General features: G+C 44.4%; 2 protein-coding genes across 15 annotated transcripts in view; both read right to left on the reverse strand.

Annotated features, from left to right (window-relative positions):
• Positions 1-10,132, reverse strand: part of KIF1B (kinesin family member 1B) — a 79,588-nt gene extending 69,456 nt beyond the window's left edge. For 10 of the 11 annotated variants that reach the window (XM_041460284.1, XM_041460283.1, XM_041460282.1 and 7 more), the window contains exons 1-2: positions 9,393-10,132; positions 4,148-4,329 (exon numbers count right to left, since the gene is read on the reverse strand). In XM_041460284.1, the coding sequence (XP_041316218.1) occupies positions 4,148-4,253 (106 nt within the window). In that variant the 5' untranslated portion in view covers positions 4,254-4,329; positions 9,393-10,132. The remainder of the gene's footprint in view (positions 1-4,147; positions 4,330-9,392) is intronic. The other variant, XM_041460285.1, reaches the window with a different exon arrangement.
• Positions 10,133-13,166: 3,034 nt separating this feature from the next.
• Positions 13,167-24,963, reverse strand: part of UBE4B (ubiquitination factor E4B) — a 31,523-nt gene continuing 19,726 nt past the window's right edge. For all 4 annotated transcript variants that reach the window (XM_041460252.1, XM_041460251.1, XM_041460250.1 and 1 more), the window contains 13 exons: positions 24,451-24,649; positions 24,103-24,241; positions 22,657-22,756; positions 21,815-21,942; positions 21,356-21,454; positions 20,728-20,963; positions 19,885-20,011; positions 19,461-19,605; positions 18,242-18,376; positions 17,680-17,871; positions 15,355-15,529; positions 14,767-14,913; positions 13,167-14,450 (listed from right to left, as the gene is read on the reverse strand). In XM_041460252.1, coding sequence (XP_041316186.1) covers positions 14,392-14,450; positions 14,767-14,913; positions 15,355-15,529; positions 17,680-17,871; positions 18,242-18,376; positions 19,461-19,605; positions 19,885-20,011; positions 20,728-20,963; positions 21,356-21,454; positions 21,815-21,942; positions 22,657-22,756; positions 24,103-24,241; positions 24,451-24,649 — 1,881 coding nt within the window. In that variant the 3' untranslated portion in view covers positions 13,167-14,391. The remainder of the gene's footprint in view (positions 14,451-14,766; positions 14,914-15,354; positions 15,530-17,679; positions 17,872-18,241; positions 18,377-19,460; positions 19,606-19,884; positions 20,012-20,727; positions 20,964-21,355; positions 21,455-21,814; positions 21,943-22,656; positions 22,757-24,102; positions 24,242-24,450; positions 24,650-24,963) is intronic.

The following is a 24,963-nucleotide window of genomic DNA, read 5'->3' on the forward strand; positions in this document are numbered from 1 at the left end:
AATGAGCACAAGAACTACTGACACACAAAACCCTCAGATCTATAGCTCAGCTTTCATGTATTACACTGCAGAAACTTTTTCCCACTCACTACAAAAACAGTCATAAATTAACTGGACAGGAATAAGTAATTAATACATTGTGGGCAAGATGCATTGGTGTGAACCTTTGTGAAAAAAAAACTGGAAAAAGCAGGAATTAAAGACAAAACATATTCAATCAAGATATGCAGAAAATCATTATCTATACTTTAACTATTAATTTTTAAAAGCCACTTGTGAGTTTGGCCATGATAAGTCACCTATTCAGTAATTTAAAGAATATACTCTTCAGAACAGAAGTCCAAATGAAAATATCCTTTCAGCCAACTGAATTCACTTGCTTAGCAGGTGCTTTTGAAAACAAAGTTTATGTTTCTTAGGACAATTTCTAAGTTATAATTTGAAAGGCTCAGGCCTTTTCTGAAATTAACCCCACTCAGTTACTGTTTTGATAGAGTTTTTTAATTACTAATTTGATGGTGACATTACCTCTTCTTTGGAAAGTATTGTGCGATCCCAAGTTAACATAAATAGCAGAATTTTACAGCTTCTAACTTGTCCTGTCTCAAGATTCCTCCATTACCTTCTCTTCCCCTACCCCCACTTCCCCCGTGTCCACTGAAGAACTTCAGGCAGCACCATTCAAATGGATCCCATCTGCAAATAGATATGATCCCAGCAGCACTGGCCTTCTGCCAGATTCCAGCCCCTTAATGCAGTCAGCACCCGTGACTCCAGCTCAACTGCAGAATCTCAGCTTTGAAACATGTCTTAAAGACATAAAGACTGACAATTTAAGTGTAAGATGCATAACAGTAGAACAGAAAAAAAAAAGACAAATAATATGTTCAAGTACCAATTTCAAAATTGCCATATTTTGCATCCTTCCAGAAGAAAAACGAAGTCCCAATTACTCACAGTAAGTGTCCTTAACATTATGGGTTAAAGATCTTAGTACAAATTCTCTTTTTCTGAGATTAAGACATATCTAGAACTGTGTTCAGCTGCATTGTCATTTTTAAACAGTGAGAAATGATAAAAACAGACCAACTATGGATCTTGATTAAAGGTCTTGATCTCCTAGGAGGAAATGACATTAAAGCCAGATAGGATAACAAGTAAATTCTGTAGGATTGCACAAGCAAATTAGGTTGTTTTGCTTCTGAGGCAAAGAACTGTGTAACAAAATTGAGCATAAGCTTTCTAACCCAGAGGGACGTTTTGCTTTGCTGGCAAGCACCCTATGAATGACAGGCAATCCCCAAAGCCATAAACAGCCAAATTCACAGAAAAACTGTCCAACAAAAGCAGCATGTCAGGCAACAACCCTGGTGGCATTCTGACTTCAAGAACCTACTTCATTATGTATGTCAAAAACCAGTCCTTTTTCACACATTCACCTAAAGTTATTTATAAAGTACACCTGTCATACACTTTATTATCTGTATCTTTATACAGTTTTCCTTAACATAATCCCGAGCACTTTGCCTCAGTTTCGCTGTAATGCAGTAGTCTCTGCCAATGCATTTACAAAACTCAGACTTGGACAAAGTTTAAATGTAGGAGCCACAAAGGATTTGCAGAATAGCTCGGTCAATCAATACATACAGAATTAAAGTTCAAGTAACTGTCAAAATCCCTTCTTAGCTATCAGACTTCACACTGTCTCATCAATCCGGTGTCACGACAGTCCATTAGGCTTTAATTCCAAGATAAGGGAACTTTAACTGCCTTGGAGGCTTAAAATAGTCACTACTCAGTGTATCACCATCCTCTCAGGTTTGCCTCCTGTCAACCTGATCAGTGCACAAGTGAAAAAATAACCTTCTCAGAGGCAAGATATCTAGACCTTGATCACTTCACTGGCACATCTGAAAGTGTGAAGCAGGAACCCCTTAGTCTAGAATTACTACTGAATTCCCTTTATTTTCAAATTGCTGCATCAGATATGAGTCTCAGATACACTAATTTCACTTTATGTGCTCAGCTTTTAGTCAGTAAGTTCAAACCTTAATAATGAGGAGCTCAATAATGTAACTGTGGAGCTGCAAAAAACTGAGCACAATGAAAATGAAAGAATCTTTGGCAGTACAGCACTTATGCTCCCCAAATCTAACACATAACCTAAAAGCATACCAGCTGAAGAATTTCAGCTGGAAGTTATGTGTGTCAGACAACTTGGTTAGGAAGATTCTTTGGAGAGAAGATTTCTGCTGGTTTTTCCCCCATTAAACAATGCCTTATTCATATACTTTATTATACAATCCTCTTCTGTTCAAACTACTCCTCTGTCCATTGCTTTCTTGTATTTCTCCTCTAAGAGGGAAATACAGGGAAAAAATATCCCACAGATTGTAACAATGTTTAACTATTGCAACTGGTGATTCCTTTCCACAGCCTGTAATGTCCTCCATGACTTAAACCCGACCATCTGTCACAGCACCCAGCTCCATCAGAGCCACAGCATTCAAATAAAAGGCTGCAGGTTAGAGCACTTCAGAGTCTAAAATACAGCAAAAGAAGTCATTTCTGTAAAGACATTTTCAATTAGATAAATCTGAAGTATTTTTCTCCTCTTGAAGACTGATACAGTTTCTTGGAAACGTGTCACTATAGTGCAGCTCTAGTGCTCAGAAACAGAACCAGTGTCTGGCCGGGCCACAGCCCCAGCTCAGACAAACAATCTCAAACAATCTGCCAGACACTGACTGGTCACCCTTGCTGCTTCCACAGGCTCCTGCAATTCAAGCACCTTAAGCATCTACAATTACTGCTGCGATGACTGCAGCAAGAAAAGCTGTTACAGGGTTCCCAGTGGTGCTGCTGGAGCCCAGAGCTTGGTGGCATTTCCATAACAAATGTCCTCTAATGAAGTCTACAGTTCTTGCATTCTACACTGGGGTCCAATGATGGGATACAAGCACCTGTTCTACATGAGATGACCTCAAACTCCTCCCACCCCTACCTCAAATGGAAATTTAGAAATCTGATCACAAAAAAAGCTTCTTTGGGTAGTACTGCACATAACGTCTGAAGATAAGAACTTTCTGCACCAAAAAACAAGCTCTCTTCTCTATGACACCTCTCTTCCAATGAAACCATAAACACTGTATCATTTAAGTGACCACAACCAGGATTTAAATTCCACTGCAGAAGCACAAGCAGGCTGACGTACAACCTTGGCTATAAAAAAAAAAAGGGAGAGGCCTGTATGAAACCTCCTTTGTGTTAACAGGCATGAGTAAACACTCAAGTAATCAGACAGCGAAATAACTCCGTGCTCTTGAGTGCTGCTTTCTACAGCTGCAGACAAGATGGCTCTACTTGATTACCTGACAATGAAAAACTGCCCCAAGAAGAGCAGTTTAGGGGCAGAGCTGCTGGGCTGCAGATGAGGAGTGACACTCCCTCAAATGCTGTCAATACTGCCTTAACCTCAAGTATGAAAAACAACCAACCCAACAACCAAAAAAGGTGTGCCCCCACACAGTTTCCCACAGAACAGTGCTCTCCAAATTACACTCACAACAATTATACAGGAAGCTTAACACTTCTAATTAGTTAGAAAAGATGATTTTACGTAGTCTGTTATTTTGCTGTCGTTTAGACATCTGCTCTGGAAAGCATAAAACTTGATATCCTTTTTATCTCAGCTTTCTCATCCAAATTATGTTCTTGACCAAAAGCACATACCACAGAACAAGCACACCAACAACTAAAGCACCAGATCCAAGCAGGACTTATACCCCACAATTATCATGTGGTGGTGTGCAATGTATCCCTCTGTCTACCCACATGATATTCCCAAACACTGAAGTTCACAAAAACGTTTTCACTTTGGTACTCCAATCCTTCTGTACAATTTTCAAAGCAGCAGAAGCAAACACCATGAACAACTCCATAAAAATCCAGATACTTGTGATTTAGACTTTCTAGTCACATTCAGAGATAATCTAGTTTGTAATGACAGCCTCAGAAGAGCAGAATAACAGAAAGATTAATTCTAGATGATACAATGTACACAGTTCTCAGTCTGACAGAAGAAAATATTTAACTCGGAAGTTTGGGAACAGTGAAAGACTCCCTTACAAGATTAAAATAAACTTACTGGTTGAATTGCCTTGCATCTGGATGATGCATTTGGACTCCTTGCTGGTTTCTCGGGAATTGAAGGGCCGGACCCGAACAGCCACCTTCACTGAAGCCCCCGACATCCTGGCTGCTGGTAGTACACTCAAGGAACTGAAAGTGATCAAGAGCCTTCCAAGTTATCCTTCCTGTTGGCGTTTTCTAAGGAGAAAAATACCATTTAGTTATTTACAGCTATTGTATTCAAGTTGTTGATAAAATTAGGGAGGTTCAAAGTTACTTCATAATGCAATTTCTGCTTTGCAGATCACCCTCCCTTACCCCCAAAAGATGCCACTTCAAAGCCAGAACTGGAAATACACTTATCAGCACCTGTTCACTGTCTCCCTAGTCAAAAGTTTCTGTCACTTGAAGCAGTTCTTTTGAAGTGTACAAATATTTGGTTTTCATACAATTTCATACATTTATTTTCTGGAAGAAAACCAACACTTGGTTTTCTTCCAGAAAGTAAGGATGCCAATACCAAAATAAATATCTAGTTACAACATGTGTTAGGCTTAACCTAACAAAGATAATTTTAGCAGTAAAGACACAGCTACTTAAATTTCATCATGAGGCAATGACCATGTACCCCATACTCAGGCTCTCACACTGCCAATCCTTGCTGCCACAATGCTTTAGCAATAATATTAAAACTAACTCAAGTGTCATGGGCCACAGCACACTGACTTTCAATACATATGACTCCAGAGAAAAGGGTGTACCCTTAAAGAACCCCTTGCAGTCCTGGGAAAGTCCTCTTCTGGAAGGAAATAACAACTCATCAACTACTTGTATATCTACTGATTAAAGGACACACTGTAAGGAAGAGGAGGAATCAAGAATTGTTGCCTTCAGGGTAAATATTACTATCTATGTTCAGACAAATGTCCACCATTAAATTCATCTCCATTAGCAAAATACTTGTTCAAATCCTACCACATCTAAATGATGGAGCACTTTCGTTGCAGGGAACTATCCCTGACACCCACTATCTGAACTTCAAGGCATGTCTGAGACAGTGTTGGAAGGCAGGGTTACAAAAGATTGGTTTGCTTGTATTGGTGTCAACCAGCCCTTTCCATCAGAGAAGGGTTTTCAGTTGGTGCACTACTGAGAAGTCCTGCCACAGGACACAGTAAGTACAGAAGTCTAACAGCCTCAAAAAGCAACAAGATTCAAAGAATAAGTCCTACTAAGAATCTCCTACCCTTGGCTAGGAAAGCTTCCATGGCACAGACACAAAGAACCTGGATGACTATAGTGAGAAAACATTATTTATGTTTGATTTATCCTTATATCCTAAATATCTGCTACAGCCACTGCTGAAGAGAGGATTCAGAGCTGGACTGATCCTTGGTCTGACTCAACACAGGCATTTCTATCTGGAACCTGACTAACCTGGGCAGAACTCAACTCTGCTCAACCATGCACCCAGGAATCCTGACATCTTCTCTGGTTATCAACATACCGTGTATCTGGTGAAATGCTCACTTCAGGGTTGTGATCACAGAAGTACAAAAATTACTAGCAGGTCTAAAGCAGAAGCATTTCAGCTCTAAAGTAAGTTCCACACTTGGTAAAAGTATTTATACATGCTTAATCCAAGTTATGACACATTTTCCCACAGTACAAGAAGTCTTTAATAAAACTGCAGTACTTCATTAATGCCATCACATGGTGAAGGCAGAAATTAAATTACTCCCCCAAGTAGAAGCAATTTAAAGTATTCCTTATTTTCACAGGTACCTGAGGTATCTCATCAGACTAGAAGAATGTCTTTAGGAGCAAGCCAACTGAATCTCAATGTCATTGGTCCAGCAAACTGGCTGAGCAATGATTAATGACACAGCCACACCACCAGCTCGGGGTTAGTATGGAATTTCAAAAAGCTTCACTAAAATCCTGAACATAGACCAGAAAAGGTCTGGGAACGAATTCACATGATGTTCTGGGGTGTTCTAGAGACGGCTTCTGTCCCTCTTGCTCAGAGGCGCCTACTTTTGTGTGGAACAAAGTATCAAACACACAGCTTCATTATCGACTTCTGCCCCCAGAATCCGCCCCGTGGCTTCTGGCTCTCCTCCCTCCCAGGCCCCCAGCACAAGTCCCGGAGCCCTCCCAGCACAGCCAGGGGACCAGACTCATCCCCACACACCCAGGGCTGTTACTGAACTGACCCTGGACACCGCTGTCAGAACAGCAATGTCACTGTGCACGGCCACGCAGCCCGTTCAGGAAACACTGCTTAATCATGTCAGGTGCAAAACGTCCCTTTCTGTCAAGTTCATAGTGACACCATGTACTTTGTCCCATGTGTTCTTATAATATTGTTTATGAAATGTAGGGGGTTTGTCTTCCCTTCTTACTGTGGGGTCCCACAAAGAATTTTTTTCTGATGTTTTCATAAAAATACCTCTCAGAACACTGCACTAATCTCTGCAGATATATCTGGGAAGCTGACAAACAGAGTGGGATGAAAGAATCATCTACTTTTATATATAAATATATATATACATATATATATATGTATATGTTCTCAAGTATTATTATCATATTCACAATAAGCATGAAAATCACATTTCCAGAGACTCCATATGCACTAACTAAATGACAGACTTGTTTGAAACACAGCTGTTAAGAGATTCTCACAGAACAGATCACAAAATCACCTGCAACATGAAAATTTACCTGCTGGACTTCTGCAGTTACCAATTTTCCCCAACCCTAACTTTTGTGCTGACGGAAAATTAAATGTGGTATAATTTAAAATCTCTTTTGTTCTCAACTCTGCTATTTTTCATAGCTGAAGTAAGCAAAACACCTACTCGTATTTCCACATGGATTTCAGATGTTTTGAATATCAATTCACTATGCAAGATTTAATTTTCATTAGTAAGAAAATTGACCAAAACCAATACAATTTGCCAAGCTTTCCATACATTTAAGGTGTTGGGGGTTTGAGGGGCTTTTCCACTTACCAGTTATCTTAACTGGCCGTAATAATTTATAAAGGTAGCATTGCCCTCATCACACAGAATGGTAAAATAAGGGAAAATGAGCCCCAAGTCACACAGCATCACAGATAATAAACTGCAACTGGTTTTTCAGGGTTCACATCTACCAGTAGTGCCACCTCCCACTACAAAATGCTGACTACAGAGTGGAAACTTGAAAAGAGAAAACCAAAATATGCAGTTTGTGGTACAGATTTAGAAGAACAATATTCTCAAAAGACGACTTTTTTTAATGTTCATTATAGGCTCAGAAGGCTGCCATCCATGCTAGAATGAATCATCTCCCTCATGCCTTGGAAGGAATCTACTAGCTGTGTCTCTTGCAATGCTCAGTCTGCACAAATCCAGTCGTGAACCGAGAAGGGAACTGCGTGTGTGTCTTTGAGGCGATCTGCCACTGGCTCCAAACAGGTGGCAGATGACATTTGAGTTGTTTGGTGAGCTTCATCAGCAAAGAGCAACTCCTACATCCTAGTTTTACACCTATGTGAAACCCTGTAAGTCACACAGTGAGGTTTTAATATTAAAAGGTGTCATTAAAAGAAATAAACGAAATATCTTGTCTGTTTACTGGTATTCAAGCTGACAAACCCAATTGTGTTGATGAATCACCCTTCACAGGCTCAACGAGATCTGGGCTTTCACAAAAATATATGAATTAACATTAAGACTTGAATACTTGGACATATCTGAACGTTTTGGCAAACCAGTTTTTCTGCAATGTCAAAATACAAACACATTGCTATTTATTTAAGTAAAGTTACAAGCAGAGCAGGGATTTAGATTCAAATTATTATTTATACATGCAGAGAACTCTGCAACAAGCTTGAAGTGGTTACAAAACAATGTTCAAAATCTAAATCTCAGCATTCAACAAAAAAACCCACCCAAACCCGCCACATACCACAAATAAAGAAGAATCACTTTTTATTTAAGAGAACAAGTCATATACCAGATAACTGTGTCATATCTGCATTTCACAGAATGTGCTAACTTTGAAACAAAAAAATGGCTTGTAACTTAATCAGTGCAAGAGCTCTAAAGAAATAAAACAAGGACAGAGATTAGCACACGGAAAGTTGGCAAAACAGCTGTTAGGGGCAGCAGGCGTATCTGAACAAGGGGCCCCAGCAGAGCCAATTTTAGGTGCCGCATGAAGCTCGGGCAGCGCTGACAGTGTGATCCCTCAGCTGAACTCACACACACGCTCTGCTATATCTGGACCAGGTGGAGATGCCAGATCGAACAGTGCCGCAGAACTTGGCGAGGCACCGAAACCTGATCACATGCACACATGGCTATTTACCAACACTGGATTGTGCAACAGCAAGAAGAACTGAGCTACGAAGGAGCTGCAAGCGAAGAGGAATACCGTTCAGAATTCCGAATTCGGTATGAACGTATTTACATTCCGGAAAGCAGACATAAATCCATCTGCTTCTGGCGGATTCTCCAGCGCGGGCGATGCCCCCGCTGCGGCGATGGCCCCGAGCGCCGGGCCCGCTCCGCCGCCCCCCGCCCGGGCACGGGCACTGCCGCCTCATGCTGCCAACATGGCTGCCCGAGCCGAGCCGAGCCGAGCCGGGCCGAGCCGACCCGGGCCGAGCCGAGCCGGGCCGAGCCGGGCCGGGCCCAGCGCGCCGGGAGCCCTCTGCCGCACTCCGCACCGCCTCCCGGGCCAGCGCCCGCCGCCCCCGCCCCATCCGACCGCAAAGGGGACAAGGGCGGCGGAACGCGGCACGGCGGGCGGCATCCCGCCGATGGGAAAGCCGGGGAGCGGCCGCCCGGGGAAAAAGGAAGGAGGGAGAGGAAGGGAAGGAAGAAAGGGAAGCGTCCCGGGGGACGAGGAGATGGCATCGGGCAGATGGCAAGGCCGAGCGGGGCCCCACGCCCTTGCGCCGCTGCCCTGACAGCTCCAGGGTATCCAGTGCTATGCATCCATCCATCCATCCATCCATCCATCCATCCGTCTGTCCGTCCGTCCATCTGTCCGTCCATCCCCCCCGCTCCCGGCCCCAGCCCTCGGCGGGGCCCCACAGATGCGCACGGCAGCATCGCCGCCTCCCCCTCCGCATTACGGCATCAGCCCCTCACCCCCGCCCCGCTCCGGCCCCCGCCGGCGCGGAGCCCCCTCAGCGCGGAGCCCCCTTAAAAACGTAATTTCAGCGCGGCGCCCTCAGCGGAGCCCTCACAGCGCGGCCCGCTCACCTGGCGCGGGGTGTCCGCGGGACCCGGGCGGTGCGGCGTCAGCAGCCGGCGGGGCAGCGCAGCGACAAAAACCCGGCCATCCCCATCGCCGCCTCCACCGAGGCCTGGAGACCCCCCCGCTGCCGGGAACGGAGCGGGAAGGGCGAGGGAGGGAACGGAGGGAGGGGAGAAGGGGAGGGAGGAGAGCGAGGCCGGCCGGGAGGAACGGGCGCCGCGCTCGCCCCAGCGCCGCTCCCGCACTGCCGGAGCGCGGGGGGAGCGCCCGCCCCGCGGGGGGAGCGCCCCGCTCCGCCAATCGCCGCGAGCCGTCCCGCCCCCTCGGCACAATCCGCCAATGGCGCTCCGCGGAGCCCGCGTGTGCCCGCCCCCGCCCTGTCAATCACGGCCGGCCGCGCCGCCAGCGCCGCCTGGCGGTGCCCGGCCGCAGCGGCACCGCCCTCCGACCGGAACCCTCCGCCGCGCAGCGGGGGCGAGGGGAGGCGGCCCCTCGCCAGCTCCAGCCAATCAGAACCCGCGATACAAATCACGTCTGCGCCCTCGGAGCCTATTGGGAGCGGGGCCGCAGCACCGCCCGCCGCGCTGTGTCCGTGCGCGCCCCGAGCCGTGAGGGGCGGCGGGTCCCGAGCGCGGGGTGCGGGTAAACGGGATAAAACCGGCCGGGACACCGCGGGGGTGCGGGAAAACGGGATAAAACCGGCCGGGACACCGCGGGGGTGCGGGAATACGGGATAAAACCGGCTGTGGGGACGCGCTCTCTGAGGCAGCGAATTCCCCAGCTCCCGACTCGCCGAGATCCGGTGGGATTTGGATCCCAAACTCGGCCTGAGGGCGATAGCTCAGAGGAGAGGGGTTGGTAATCCTCCCTCCCTCCCTTCAGAACGTTCCTTGAGCAGCCCGAGTAATTTTTTTAGACCTCATAATGTATTTTGAGGCAAATGATTAAATTTAGTCCATGATGCTGTATTAACCCTCATGCTTTCAATAATTCCATGCGTATTCTCATAGGAAATTTATATTTTTGTGGCAATAATTCAGCTTGAACTTCCTCCTTATCATTAGTAATTTGGTAATTCCTGCTGTTAGAAACTGGTTCATGTTTAAGCTTCTAAGCACCTTAAAGGAAATCACTTTACATGAAATGCCCTCATTACATATGTTTCTTACACCATCGCATACAAATTGGATTTGAGATGTTGAGAACATTCAGGACCTGAGATTTCTGGTTTCAGAACAAGGTTTATTTTTGTTCACAGCCTCCTGGCTATTGGCTATGTTAACCTCAGCCGTGTCCCTTCTGTTCCCCTTACGGAGTTATTTTTTACTTTGTGTGGTGAAGGTGACTATTTCCCCTTGCCAGTCTCATGTGCAGTTACGGCAACAGAGGCAGCAGCCCAACAGTCCATGGCTGAACAGGAGGCTTAGGGGAATACTGCCACAGAAACAACAAATCAAACATCGGGGACTTTCCTGGGTCCTAAAAATTACATTATTTGAGCTTGAATACTTCTAGTGACGGGACAGATGATTTAACGGTGGTTCTAGGGTAACTGTGCTAACTCCTGCCTAGATCTGTGGAGAGTTATGTCAGCCGTTCTCTGAAAAGGGCAGGAACCCCTCAGAAATGCTCGAAGCGGTTGTCAAGGCGCGCTGCCCGGACGCGGGTGCGCGCTGTGAGCGGGGCAGCCGGCACCGGGCCCGCTGTGCGCCGTGCCCGGGGAGCGCCGCTCCTGCTCAGCCCACAGAGCCCCGAAACCATCGCTGCCAGCAGCCGCAGGATGCCCGTCCTCCATGGAAAAGCGGGCACCAATGCAGCAGCTTGTTGCAGTTACTGTGCAGGGGAAATGGGTTTCCCGGGGCTGAGGCACGGCCCTGGAGCGGGAAGCAGCGCAGGAGGCGCGCCGGGACTGCCGCAGGTCCTGCCTGCCGGCCTGCTGTTACCGCCTCGGCCGTGCCCTGCCAGCAGGGGAGAGCTGACAGACATGGAAATTGGGCCATTGCATAAGTATGAATTGCGATACAATAGAATCAATTGTCCTGGATTGTACTGCTGCAGCATCAGCGCTCGCCCCAGGAACTGCTCCAGTCTCTGGTGCAGAGCTGCAGGACCAGGAGAGAGCAGCGACCCACGGTGAACCGCAAGGAAAGCTCACTTTGTAAGGGCAGGTGGGTTAGCCGTGCTGGGTGAACCGTTCCCAGCTCAGACATTTACAGTCTGCACACACTGGACGTGTCAAACCCAAATCCCTCCACTGATAGTTTACAAACTCTGTATTGCAGTGAGGTTACAGTTGGATTGAAAAAGGTAAATGACGTACTAGAGAGGGGAAGGGAAATCACCAAAAACTGCAGGAAGCATTTAATTAACTAAACTAAGAATTGTCACACAACCCATATGCTTTTGTGGGAAACTGATTTTCAATTCAGCTTCAGCTTTGCTTTTCAGGCACTCAGATGTCCACTACCCACTGAAAGAAGGGGTTTCATTCACTTTTGTGGCCAGACACAATAGAACAGCACTCCAGCAGCCTGTATTAAAATACATTTAATTATTCTGCTCACAAATGCAGAATTTGGGTGAACACTTGTCTGAGCTCACACCTTTAAAACACTTGATACTAGTTGCCCAGATAAAATTGTTTTGGCCACTTATGTCAAGCCTTTGTGTCTTGTGCAATATCTGCATTGACATGTTTTCAAATGATAGATGTATGCCATAATTAGACAAAACATTTCAGTAATGCACTTTGCTATTTATATTCCTCAGGTCAGAGTCTGACACAATGGCAGAATAAATATAAATTCAGATTCTGAAGGGCATTGTGTTGATTAAAACATCCCACACCAAAACATGAATATTTCTGTTTCCTCCTGGCAAAACCCAAAACTATAAAACTTTCACTTTATAATCTATCAATAGAAGCAATATGTGACAGTGACTTGCAGAAAAGAACCCAAAACGTGAAGCCATAGTTTAATCATCCTCCAGTAAAAACACATTCACTACTGAACAGCTGTCCTTCATCAAAAACAAGTATAAACTCTGGGGTGGTCCTAGAGATTTCATGCAAAAATCCTCAATAATGAGGGAACAGTTACATGTAAGAATTTTTCTTTATATAGAAAGAAACTACCTTTTTTAAAAAACTAAAAAACTAAAGAAAACACACAGCTCAGCACGACCTGTGACACGTCAGAATCTGTGCTGGGTTTGGTGCTTGGCTGGGAGCCTGCAGGAAAGAGCAGAGCAGGCTTTGGTCTGTGCCTTACTGAAGGGATTTGAATTTGTGGAAGCAGTAAAGGTTAGAACCATAAAAGCCACAAACAGCTTCTCTGTTGCAGCAGTCAATGCAGACAGCAGCTTTGGAATCTTCTCCCATCCTTGCAGAGAAGAAATGCACATTCATGCTGTAAGAGGAAGCACCACTGGAAAACCCACAACAAAGAAAGAATACAGCCCACAACTGCACCTTCACATTTTATAATTTAGAATTATTTGCACACCTAAGAGGTGCATGCTGGAGTCTGTACAAACTCAGCAGAATTCCCCCTGGAATTCCTCCTGTCAGGGAGCTCTGAAGGGGTCCTCAGTGGCACCTGCGTGGGAACATTCTTGAGTTTAAAGGATTACTGATACCTGTGTGCACAGAGATTGTCCACATAATTTACTAGGTTATCCTAAATCACTATCAGCAAACCTGAACAAAGACACCCAATCTTTTGTCATTTTTGTATTTTCACTGACACTCTTACAAGAAGGACCAAGGAAACATTCTGTGCGAGTGTATCATTTATTGTAGTTCAAGAGAGTCAGGAATTGAACAGAAGACATGGCGAAAAACAAATAAAAGAAAACAACCTTTTTTTTTCCAACTTAATTTTAAAACACTGTGGTTTCAAATCCTTTTTAAAAAGGAAATTCAAGTATCATATGCAGGGGGCAGTAATATAAAAATGTTTGTGAGTATTTTTTTTTTTTTTAAAAACGTAATTCTACATTTCCTGCACCCTTTCTGCTTTGGTAAGGCCAAGCCATGGATACAAATTGGTGAGCAACATAAAAAATGACCCCTGCCCCAAACTGCAGCCTCCAAGGATAAAAGTATCTGCTCTCTGCGGACAAGCTCCAATGGCTCAGAACTGTCAGTTAGCATTGATCTGCAGCATTGAAAGAATGTATTTTAGTTTCTTTAAAGTCACTGAAATCCTGGTATTCCCAAGCATCTCATTCATGGCAGCTGTTTTAACATATTTCTATCTCAAGGCTTTTCACAAGTACCAGAGCATCTTGATCAACACAAAGGAAAGGGACATCTCAAGGAAAGGAAATTAAAATCCACGTGTGAAGTCTTCGCTTTTTTGAAATTATCCTTGTGTCTAACACCAATTAAAAACCAAATAGGCAAATATGTGTAATATAAAAATACGATCCCAAGATGAACACTTTGTTGCAGGCACAGTTATCGCACAAAATATGTTCTTTTGAGGGCAGGGGAATGATTTCTGATTTTCACAGGGTTTGTATTTTTTTGCATTACAGAAGAAAAAGACAGCAGTGCAGGTTTGATGGGTGGAACAGAAAGAAAGGAAGGGAAAGAGAAAAAAGTTACTTTAGCAGCAAAATGTCCAAGGTTCTAACCACAATCAAATTAACGGATATCTGGCGGTAAAAAACAAGGTTGAAGGGATGCTGCCCTGATCCATTCGTCTTTGCTAAAACAATTCAGCTGTAAAAACCCCAAAATGTGACATACTGAAGGACAGTTTTGTAACATAAGTAACTTCCTAGCTTGTCCTCCATGTTATTGACCATCGTTATCACTTAAATATATGTACAAGAATGAAGCTGCTTTCTCCTCATCCACATGCTCCTGTGGTCACCGCTGAAGGTCAGTGCCTGGGCGTGCCAATCCACCAACAGCTCCAAGGGCGTCTGCTGCCCTCCTGCACAAAGCCCACGCCCTGCTCTCCCAGGGCTGGGGGCCTGCACTGCAAGGGAACTTTAATGGTCATTCTGCTTGTCTCTCATCCAGGCTTGGATCTGCTCTTTCAGTTCTGGCACTAGGAAGGTTAAAAAAAAAAAAAAAAAAGAGAAAAAAGAATGATTAAATACTTGGTAATAGTACTGTAAGACAGTCCCTCACGCCCAATAGCTATTTCCCATTTGTACACCACAATGTTTTTCAGCCCAGTAGTTAAGAAAGCAAGGGTGGGAGGGCTTTTTCCCCCTGGAAAAAGGAAAAGCAGAGGGAATGAACCTTTCTGTGCAAGCTGAAATGCAAGAACTGTTACCTCTAGGGAGGCCTCAGCACTGTGCTGTCAAGGTCAGGCCTGCCCCCACCCACACTGCAGGTGGGCACCAGCTGTCCCCCGGTACCTGGCTCCAGCATGTTCTCCGTCAGCGTCTGCCGGTTGAAAGGATCAGTGGAGGAGTTCAGCAGGTGCCTCAGGATGATGGACCTGTCCATGATGGTTCCGGAGGGCAGCCTCACGGGGTCGGTCATCAGCGTGTCCATCAGTGGATCTGAGGGCACAAGGGTCTCCTCAGTAAAGTGAGCAAACAGCTGCAAACGTTAGCTGCCCATCGACCCACAGTGCACAACCATGCTCAGGGTCCCCAGGACACTGCTGGAGTTACAGAAAATGGTTACATGCACAAAAATCTTTACAGCACTTTCTCCTTTCTGACCTGGGACTAAGCTTTCCCTATTGTCACCCTATTTTCAGTTGGGGGGGGTTTACTCTTTTCAAGTACATGTTAGCAAAGCATGGCTAGGAATGGACAGCACAATCCCAGGGAAAACTAAAAGAACTCTTAGCTCTGTATTTACTTAACTACATCACTGAAATACAGCAAGATGCAAGGCTTCAGAAACAATATATAGTTTCTATTAACATATGAAATCAGTGCAACAAACAGAATCCCTCTCTCCTAGACAGGCAGGGTTTAGAAGACTCCACTTGCCTCTGAATTCATCCGGAGCATCGCTGTAATCAATCTCAGCACGGGCATTCTTGGCAACAATCTCCTCCACTTTCTCTGCCAGCAGTTTGAATTTCTCTATTGCTATGGTAGACTTGATTCCAGCCTTCCTCATCTTGGAGATAACCTCCTCAAAGAGCTCTTTACTGTAGGACCTCTACAGGCAAAGCACAAAAAGACAACTTTGCTGAGTCGTAGTGTCCTTACATGCCATAAAAATAGTAAAGATATTTAATGCATTTTTAAAATGGCAGAAGGAAGGATCAATGAAACCTCAGCCTTACATCAAAGCAGATAGTATGTAGGTAGCATTCATCTAGCACCAAAATGTCAATATTGGGACAGACTTACAATTTTTTTACCAGTCATCACCACTGCAGAACTATTAAGGATCAAAAAAAAAGTGGTAACATCACCTAAAGAAAATGAGGAAGATGCTCAAAGAGGCTGACTCTAACTATTAGAACTGTTCTTAGACAAAACATCTGTCTTGCCATTCTCCTGTCTGTATTCTTGTTCTCAGAAGCCGTGGCTGAAAATACAGCATAAAATGAATTTCTTACCTTCTCTGATAATATGTAAGGCAGTACTGGGAAAGGAATGATTCTTTCTCCTAATCCAAACAAGAACTAACAAAAAACCCACCCCACGATGTTGTAAAAATAGTAAGCCAGCTCAGAGAGAGTGAATGCTGGAAACTTGCCACCCGTTGCAGCAGGACTTTCCAGAGAGACCAAATGCAACTGAAGCAAGCATTATATTCATGTGAAAAAGAAAGTTAGGGAAGGACTTTTGTAGCTGTCTGTGTTCTACAGAGACACCATTTTCCTTCAAGTTCACAATGTCATGTTTTGACACAATCCTTCTAATACCAAGTGTTATGTACTTTACAGTGCAAGGCTGAATTATATGGCAAAACAAAACACACCGAGTCTCACAGATTTCTATTTCCCTTGGGATTTTTAGTGTTCAACACCTCTTTCATCTGCAGCAGCCTGCAGCAAGCCATGCCACTCAGCAGGCAGGACACACAGTGCCCACCCAAGGCCCTCCTCGTGCTCAGAGGGAACAGAACGATGGCAGCGTGCCCAGGGCTCCACAAACGTTTGCAGATTCCCTCTCCTGCGTGCTGGGATTTGCAAATGGGACATCTCTCAAAATGCTTTAGAGAGATCCCACCATGATCAAGCAACTTTTGTTTGTTTTGTTTTCTTTCCCAATACCAGTAGTCATTAACCAACCACACATTTCCTTGGTGTTTCTTTCCTGTCACTGACAGTTTCCAAGGGACTGGTCACTCCCCCCACTCCTTTTTGATGAAGGGCCACTTTGTTAATGAAGCTTTTTTCCAGTTCTCACGCCCACAGGCTTCTTTCTTTTGAATCCCTGTGTCAATCTGTGCATTTGCTGTGGCTGGCATGGATGCATGATGGCAAACACTCTCCTATACACTGAACAGCATAAAAATATTCATTATACACATGCAAACACATAAGGTCTGTTTCAGGTGTGCTACTGGTATTATCTGCAATTATCAGAACTTAAATAACTACAGAAAAACAATCTTGAGCTACCCCAACACTGCTGCTTCAGTAGACATGCAAACAGCTTCCACCAGACTCTCAAGCAGCTGCTGTGAACATTTCTTGCCCTCTATACTTTGAAACGTTTGTATTATAAGACATGGGCATGGACAGATGTGACTCAGCAGTTTGACAACTTGACAAGAACCCAGAGCTGCAATAGCTTATCTTGCTGCCAGTATTACCATGAGTTCAAAGGTGCTGTTAATTGTCTCATACGTGCTGTGCTTTGTCAGTTTATTACAGAGCCATTTAATAAAGTGATTTCAGAGGGAATACAATTTGGAAACTGTTAACTACTGAATGAACTCTGATTTGTTGAAGGAGGAGGCTCCTGGTCCCAGCTGTGCCTGTTTCAGTGAGGAAGGGGGAGGGAGTCAAAACTCTGCTTCAGTTCTCCCACTTGCAAAGGGACAAAATATTTCTGCTAATTTACAAGAGGCTGTAGGCAATAAGCACATCACACCCAGGAAATTTCCTATGCATGTGAAGTGCCATGGATATTTATGTAGGTGTACAGGTTTGCAAAGCACTGGGAACACCCATCTATAAAGAGCAGACAGAATATGAACAGAGGGGATCTGCTGAAAGAAAACAAACTGCAGGGATGGAAGACAAACTGGCTGGCAGCACACAAGAAACATGAAATGCTTCTAGAATGTTCTGCAAAGTCCTGTTTGTCCACAGAGCTTTTGCCCTTCTCCTTCATCCTTGTGGAGCTCACCTGATCATCAGCAATTGCCTTAGCGAAGCGAGCACAATCCAGCTGCAGATAAATGTCAGTCAGTTGGTCCAACAGCTTCTTTGGTTCAAACCCGTATTTCTCTGGGTTTTCAACTTTCAGGTCACGGCACTTGGGGCCACACAGTTGCTGTAAGTTAAAGTTCAACATAGCAGCCAGTCGTGGTCCAAGTTCCTATGAAAGTGAAGTGAAACAGATCAGTGTGAAGGCAGTGATGAAGGAGGTTATCGCTAGAGGTGCACACAGCAGGATCAGGAATTATTAACTAATACAATTTTCATTTGGTAGGCTTGCAGGAAGTGTCTGTTCTTTATGCATGTTTGCCATTAAAAAATGTCATGCAAACAGTTTCTGTCTGGAAGGATCACACCATCTCAGTGACTCAGGTAATGCTCTCAACATCAAATAACATCAACAGCAATTAGATTTTAATGAGCTGGAGAAAGGGGAGGAGAATGGAGACTAATGCTACCAAACATTTCCAGGTTATTATCCAGAGATGTTAGAGAAGCAGGGAACCAACTTAAATCTGAGCAGGACTTACAGGTCTGAGAAAAGGCTTTTGGACCTGCTTGGTAAGGATATGGAACATATCAACAGTTTCTGTTGCCAGGGCAAGATAAGAACGGGAGACGCGCTCATCCTGAGCCAGCTGCGACTGCCGGGCCTGCTGCTGATCCTGCAACACAAACACAGCGCGTCAGGAGCCCGGGCAACCCCACAGCAGCACCCACCACACCTCACAGCCACAGTGCTAGGGGGACTGAGACAAAAGGAACACACTAATTCAAACACAGATGTGGCACATCTTTTAGTCTAAGGTACAGCTGCTGACTTTTATTACCTAGTACTAACGTCTGCATCAATTTTCCAGAATTCTGCAACACTAAAGAATGAATGCAACGAGCATAACAAGCCCCCGTGGTTACTGAGTTTGTTTACATCCTCTAACTGCTCCTCACAGCTGCAGAACTGGGTTATGCTTCCTTTCCATCCAAATGCCAATATTTCAAAACCAGCTTGGGATCTGAGTTAGTCAAATGAAGCTCTCTCTAATTCTCTCTAATTTATGCACCATCATAAATAATAAATACTCCCCAGTGGAACAATCTGTAGATGATGTACCAGCTCATTTTGTAACTACAGTAATGGCTTTACCTTGCTGGTAGGCAGAGACAGGAAGAAAGGCTTCAGAAGAGCAAACCAGAATATGTTTAACAAACAAGATTTTTATAGCTTTTCCTTTTGTACTTTTTCTTTTTTTAAATCAATAACCTTAAAATAGAAATACCTGACATTGGTGGGTCAACACACACAATTACTGTTTAATCAGGCCAAGCTCTGAAGTACAGGACTATAACTGTCTGCATCAAATCTACCAAGGACCAATGCATTAAGAGAGTAAAAGCTTCTACTCCTTGAGGTCAATTCAACTGGCGAGCATCTTCCCAAACCTCCTTCAGGAAGGTTAAAGTCTTGGTTTCTCCACTTAGAATTAAATGCACAGTAATTTGAAACTTTATATTATTTCTATTTCACACCACTCCCTTTGCAAGCCACAACATAACTAGGCAGAATGATGGTTTTTTTGCAGAATGTCATCCAGAGTGACCATGGCCATACTGGCAGCAAGAAAAGGCATTGTGAACTGCTCCTCATAGGCAGCTCTTTGGTGCTGCCCCTTATAAAAAAGTTTTTTTAATGGTCTTGTATTGAAGAATTGAAAATAAGTAAAGGGCACTTTGAAAAACAGCTCTGTTCACCCTGGGCAGCAGGTCCCATTGCTCTTTATTCTTCATCTCCTCTTGCACTTCATGGATACGTTTTAGGGACTCCAGACTCTCATCCAGCAAGAAAGTTGTGTCGTTTATCAGCATGTTGATGTAGCGAACAAACTGCTTCCCAGAGCTGCAAACATCGAAACACAGGTATCACGGCAGAGCAGGTGGGTGTGCAGAGCAGACTGCAACCCCAGCAACACTCCTGCTGTTATTGCCAACAACGATCCCACTCCCCAAGCCAAGGTGATCGTGGAGTCCAGAGCTCAGTTTAGAATCGCTCCAGTTCTGCTGCAAGGGGTTGCCAAGTAAGGGACAACGGAAAGCAGCATCACCCAGTCCCAAGGGCAGCGACCTCCTCAGGCCCCTGCCTGAGCAGCCTGCACTCATCAGACCACCTCTTACTCACTTGAACTCTTCCATAAAGGTACCATGGTGAGCTATGTTCTGCCAGAGGCTTTTGAAAATGGTGCTGATGTGGTAGCGGATTGTAAACTTGTCATAGAACTCGCTAGTGGCTCCGGTGTGTTCTACATCTGGAAAAGAGAACAGATCCCAAAACTTTCCCACCAGGATTCGCTGGCAACACCTCTCCCTGTTGCCTCCAAAGTGATGAGCTTCAAGCACCCAGGGAAACATTAAGAGATGAAATTCAATTCCTGGTCAGAAGTCTCCATCTCAATTCCCATTAGAAGAAGCAGCACTATGCATTTTCTAATCTAGACCCAACCTCATTTTGGAAGAAAAACCCCCAGAAACCAAAACATTCTGCTCTATTCAACTCTGCTCTTCATCCCACAGTCTAAAATCTCACTAAGAAAACTCTGGGTACCCTACAAAAATACTTGGTTTTGTTATGGGTGCAAAAACTCTTCTGAAACATCCAAATCTACAGGACTAGCAAAACTACAACGAGGAGTTTCAAAATCCCAATATTCCTTTAGAAGCAAAGCAAAGCAAAAGCTTTAATTTTGGAATCTAAAGACCAGAATAGCAATTGTCACATCAATTCACACTGCTGGACTTGTCTTTGCACAACAGCTTGTGACAGGACTGGAATTCTCAAGGTTCCATCTAGTGCTATTTCCCCCAATTCCTGAGCATACAGCCTCATCTTCACAAGACTCAAGATCTATCAGGGGTTTTTTGGTTTTGGTTTGTTTGGGGTTTTTTGAACAGTTACAACAGCTAACAGAGCCTTTGGACTTAGAATACTATTGTGCACTCAGTGAGCTACAGACAAAGCACTCACCTGTGTAAAACTTCATCAGGGAGGGGACTAACAATTTAGTGGAGAGAGGGTGATTCTCAATCATTTCAAAGAACTTCTGTGTCCGGGGCTGAACAGCTGGATTTGTCATGAACATCACTTCCACCAGCTTGGCTACTAAATAAGGATTTCGGATGTAGTTCTGGTTGCACAGCATCACAACGAGGAACATCACGATGTCCTGAGTACAGGGCTCGTACAGCACCTGAGGAGCATATCTGGAAACAGGAAAACTGAATGAAAAACCCCAACCCTAATGTTCTACTTCTAAGCTGTGCTTTTAAAAGATTATTTTTCTAGTGATGATTTAGCATATCACAAGATCAAAAGGTCTCACTGAAAACCATAAAGAAAATTCCTGGGGAAAATAGCAAAAAACTTTCAACTCTCTTCCAAGAAAAATCTAGTTTAGAAGGGACTGAAGTGGAGCCATCTATGCATTAGAGCTGCAGCAATGCTGCCATGCCATAACCTTATGGCTGCTGTGAACAACCAGAACATTAACTGCAGATGGACTGAAAACTGCTTTTGCACCCTCCATTTATGCATGTGCCACCTGCTGAAGGGACAAGTGGTACTACAAGTTTCCTTCAAATATAACTTTACTTACTGTACAATAAAAAATAAAAATTCAGCAACATCTTCCACATAAAACTCTGGCAATGATGCAAATACTTTCGGAACCTCAGGAGTTAAAGGCAATTTTATGCTGTAAAACAGAAGAGACAGCAAACAGGACAGTAAACCAGCAGGGTTAAGCAGAAAGTGTCATGTGCTCACTTATGGAATCCTTCCATGGGAACCCTTTATAAGAACTGGAGTCTGACTTTTCAGAATTCCATGTCAGTACTTCAAGGGTATCAAACATACCTGAGGGGGCCCCCCAAACCCAAGTGAACATTAAACTCTGAATAACAGAAATATTCCATGCAAGGATGCATGTCACCAACCCCAGAACAATGCAGACATTGTAAGTAAAACTAATTCTAGAACGGCCAAGTTCAGTGAGCAATCCAACATGATCTGAAATATCTTTGCTCCAGCTTACACAGATAAAGCTGACACTCACTTGGGATAGGCAGGGTCAAGAATGCGAAGCATCAGCTGAATCACCATGCCATAGAAATTCAGGCATCTCCTGAGGAAGTTTTCATCCAGCAAACCAGCATCTGCACAAGCCTTACACCTCACCAGTTTCTGCAGAACATGCACACAAAAATTAATCCAGGGCAAGACAGCATAAAGGAATGTGAAGCCTCTTCAAGCTAATCAATATATCTGCGAATCACGACAATTACACAGTGGTCTCTTCTTACAATGCACTCTTATTTCAAGAAAATAGGGCACATAAGCCCCAACACAGCAAGTAAAATACAATTTAGGGTTGCAGGGACAGATGTGCCTTTCACAAGCTTTATGAGAACAATGAAAGAAGTATTAAATGTATCAAAGTGGGAAAATGTGTGATTAAAGCCATTTTGGTGCTACAGCTCAAAAAATTTGTGCCAACTTCTTTGAGGAAGATCTAAGTAGAACAGGCCTTCAAAAAACAGAGCAACCCAGCTTACTCATCTTTGCAGAAATTCTGTGTGAGATCAGTGACCTGAGAGTTCCTGCTCGTGCATGGACTGTGCACACACAGCTACTCCTGAACAAAGCCCAGTCTCTTTGCTTGGTCTCTCTCCAATTAAAATACACAGAATTTTCTTATAGGTGTTACTTTGAATCTTAACTCCACCACAGATGTTATATTCTGTCATGAGCACCACCCAGTGCAGCACTCCCAGGGGTCAGAGGCTCAAACCCACTGTTCTCAAGCAGCAGAAGAGAGAAGCTGTACATGAACACTGGGACAAAGTCACACACACACGGGCCAGAGGAGTCTGGCTGAGAACTGCAGCACTTACAGACCTTGAGCTGTGTCTTGCACCGTTTCAGCATCTCTCGATGCCTGGTGGCCAGAGGAGAATCCTTCCACTGACTTTCATTGTTTTTCAAATCTTCAACAGTCCTGAAAACCAGATGCAGGAACTGGTTATCATGACAGAGGGGAAATTGCTGACAGCACAAGGCATTTCACTGACTAATCTGCTAAAAACCAAGGAAATACAGAGAAGTGGGGGAAAAAACTGATCCTTTTCAAAGAAATTACCCATCATCACAGCAAGAGAGATAAGTTGCTTTTGTAAATGCAGACTGAACATCTGCACAGCCAGAACTCAGAGGCACCACATACACTAGCTCCAACAGCCAAGAGCTCTTCCCTCTGCACTGCTGGATGGGGACTGCTGCATCAGCAACTCCTGTGAAACAATTCTAAATAAGGAAAAAGCAGCAATTCCTTTTTCAAGCCAACATATGGCTTTTTTACAATTAATCCACAGGCTGTTTATAGGAAAATAGTTTTTCCTTTAACATATACTGACTCTTCCTGCTCTGCTCTCTGCTGCTTCCCAGGTTCTTGGCCTGCATATGCTTTAAAAATGAAATCATTTCAAATGCAGTCCAAAAATCCTGTAATGAACTCGTGGCATTACCGCCAAGGAACATTTACCAAATTGCAATGAGTGCAATTATAAACAATGGAAAATACTGATGATACAAAAATATGTTCTAATTTTAACAGAGTATTCTTCAAGGTTTAGCAACTGTAAAAGTCTATTTGAGTTTATGCCAAGAGAAATGGAAAACAGGAGTATCTTCATGTTAACACCATAATGTATTTATCATTTATAAAACAGTAAACCATATGCTGAATTACATGTAGAGAACAATATTAAGAATTAACTGCTGAAGGCTCCTTTCCCCCTGCCCTGAGAGTATGACAGAGTATGACAAATTCTCCTGTCTCAGAAGCTGAGGGGAAAAAAGCTAAATATCTTCTGGGATGTTCAAAACAGCTCAGGCACAACTCATAATGTCTGGTTTCTGAACTCACAAGTCACCTGCACAGTGACCTGATTATCAGACAGAGCCTGACACACACTCCTGCAGCTCTGCCAGAGAGCCTGAGGCACTGATGCCCACACCCTGCCAACCACACCACAGATTAGTTATAATGAACAGTGTTAAGTAGTGTCATGAATCCTAAAATGTTCTGAAGAGAGTTATCTTTTAAACAGAATGGTCTTCTCACCAACTTGAGCTGCCTCGTGTAACCACCACGCTCCATCTCACTATTATGTGAATTCCCGATTCAAGCCTCGATGCACCCAAAAATCCCCAAGGGCCAAAAGCAGCAGACAGCAGGAAGCTGGGGGGCTGTATCAGCAGCAGCTTCAGCTAGACTGCCACTGTAATTTCCTGTGGTTTGTCAGGTTCCTGCCCTGCTGGGAGCACCCCAGCCCCGCTGCCCACCTGTTGAGCTCCCTGATGGCGCGCAGCCTGCGGATGTAGCGGCGGCAGCTGGGCAGGATGGACAGGTGGTGGGCGTGCAGCGTGAGGAAGAAACATTCCGTGGGGAACTTCGGCTCAGAAAACAGAGACGGATCCCTGTCTGGAAAACGAAAAACAGTGCAGGTGAAAAAATTTAAAAATTACCTGCCTTATCTAGGGTGAGACCTCGAATTCAACTTTCTTTAAAACGAGGAAAAGCAGATAGCATCAAGAAGAGGGATTTAGGAAAAGGGAATTCTTTGCTGGAATCAACTGCTTCCGTGTCAGAAGGCACAGTAATGCTTAATGTATCTCAGTAAGAGTACTAACAAAGTTCAGCAATCCAGGCTGCAACCTCCTCCATTGTAGCTTTCACTCTTGTCTCATCTGTGGGAAGCTCAATTCGACACCTGGGATGGAATATGTACATGGGATCAACCGTTTCCAGCTTTATCTTCGTGCTCAGCTGCTGCAGGACCCAGAGGAAGTTGAGCATGAAGCCATCTGTGGACACCAAACGATCGTCTGTCTGTGGGGTGAGAAAGCAAAGGGCTGAGGACATGAGCTGAGAAGCACAGGGGGATGTACAGTGCCAAAATCCCACCCCTGTGGTTTCACTGGAGCCATGCATTCTGGATCTGCACTGCTCCTTTTACAGACACCACACAAAGCCCAGCACTTCACCAGCTGGGAAAGCAGTGTGGTAAACACAGTCAATTGGAATGATGCCCTCAGAAATGGGGCAGGGCAAGTACAAAGCTTTGAACATGTACTACAGAAGCCCTGTTAATGAAATGACATCTCAGTTCTAAGAGAGGCAATAAACTGTTAACAGGTAAAACA

The sequence above is a fragment of the Pyrgilauda ruficollis genome, unplaced genomic scaffold (assembly GCF_017590135.1).
Source record: "Pyrgilauda ruficollis isolate IOZ18807 unplaced genomic scaffold, ASM1759013v1 scaffold141, whole genome shotgun sequence".
NCBI lineage: Eukaryota > Metazoa > Chordata > Aves > Passeriformes > Passeridae > Pyrgilauda > Pyrgilauda ruficollis.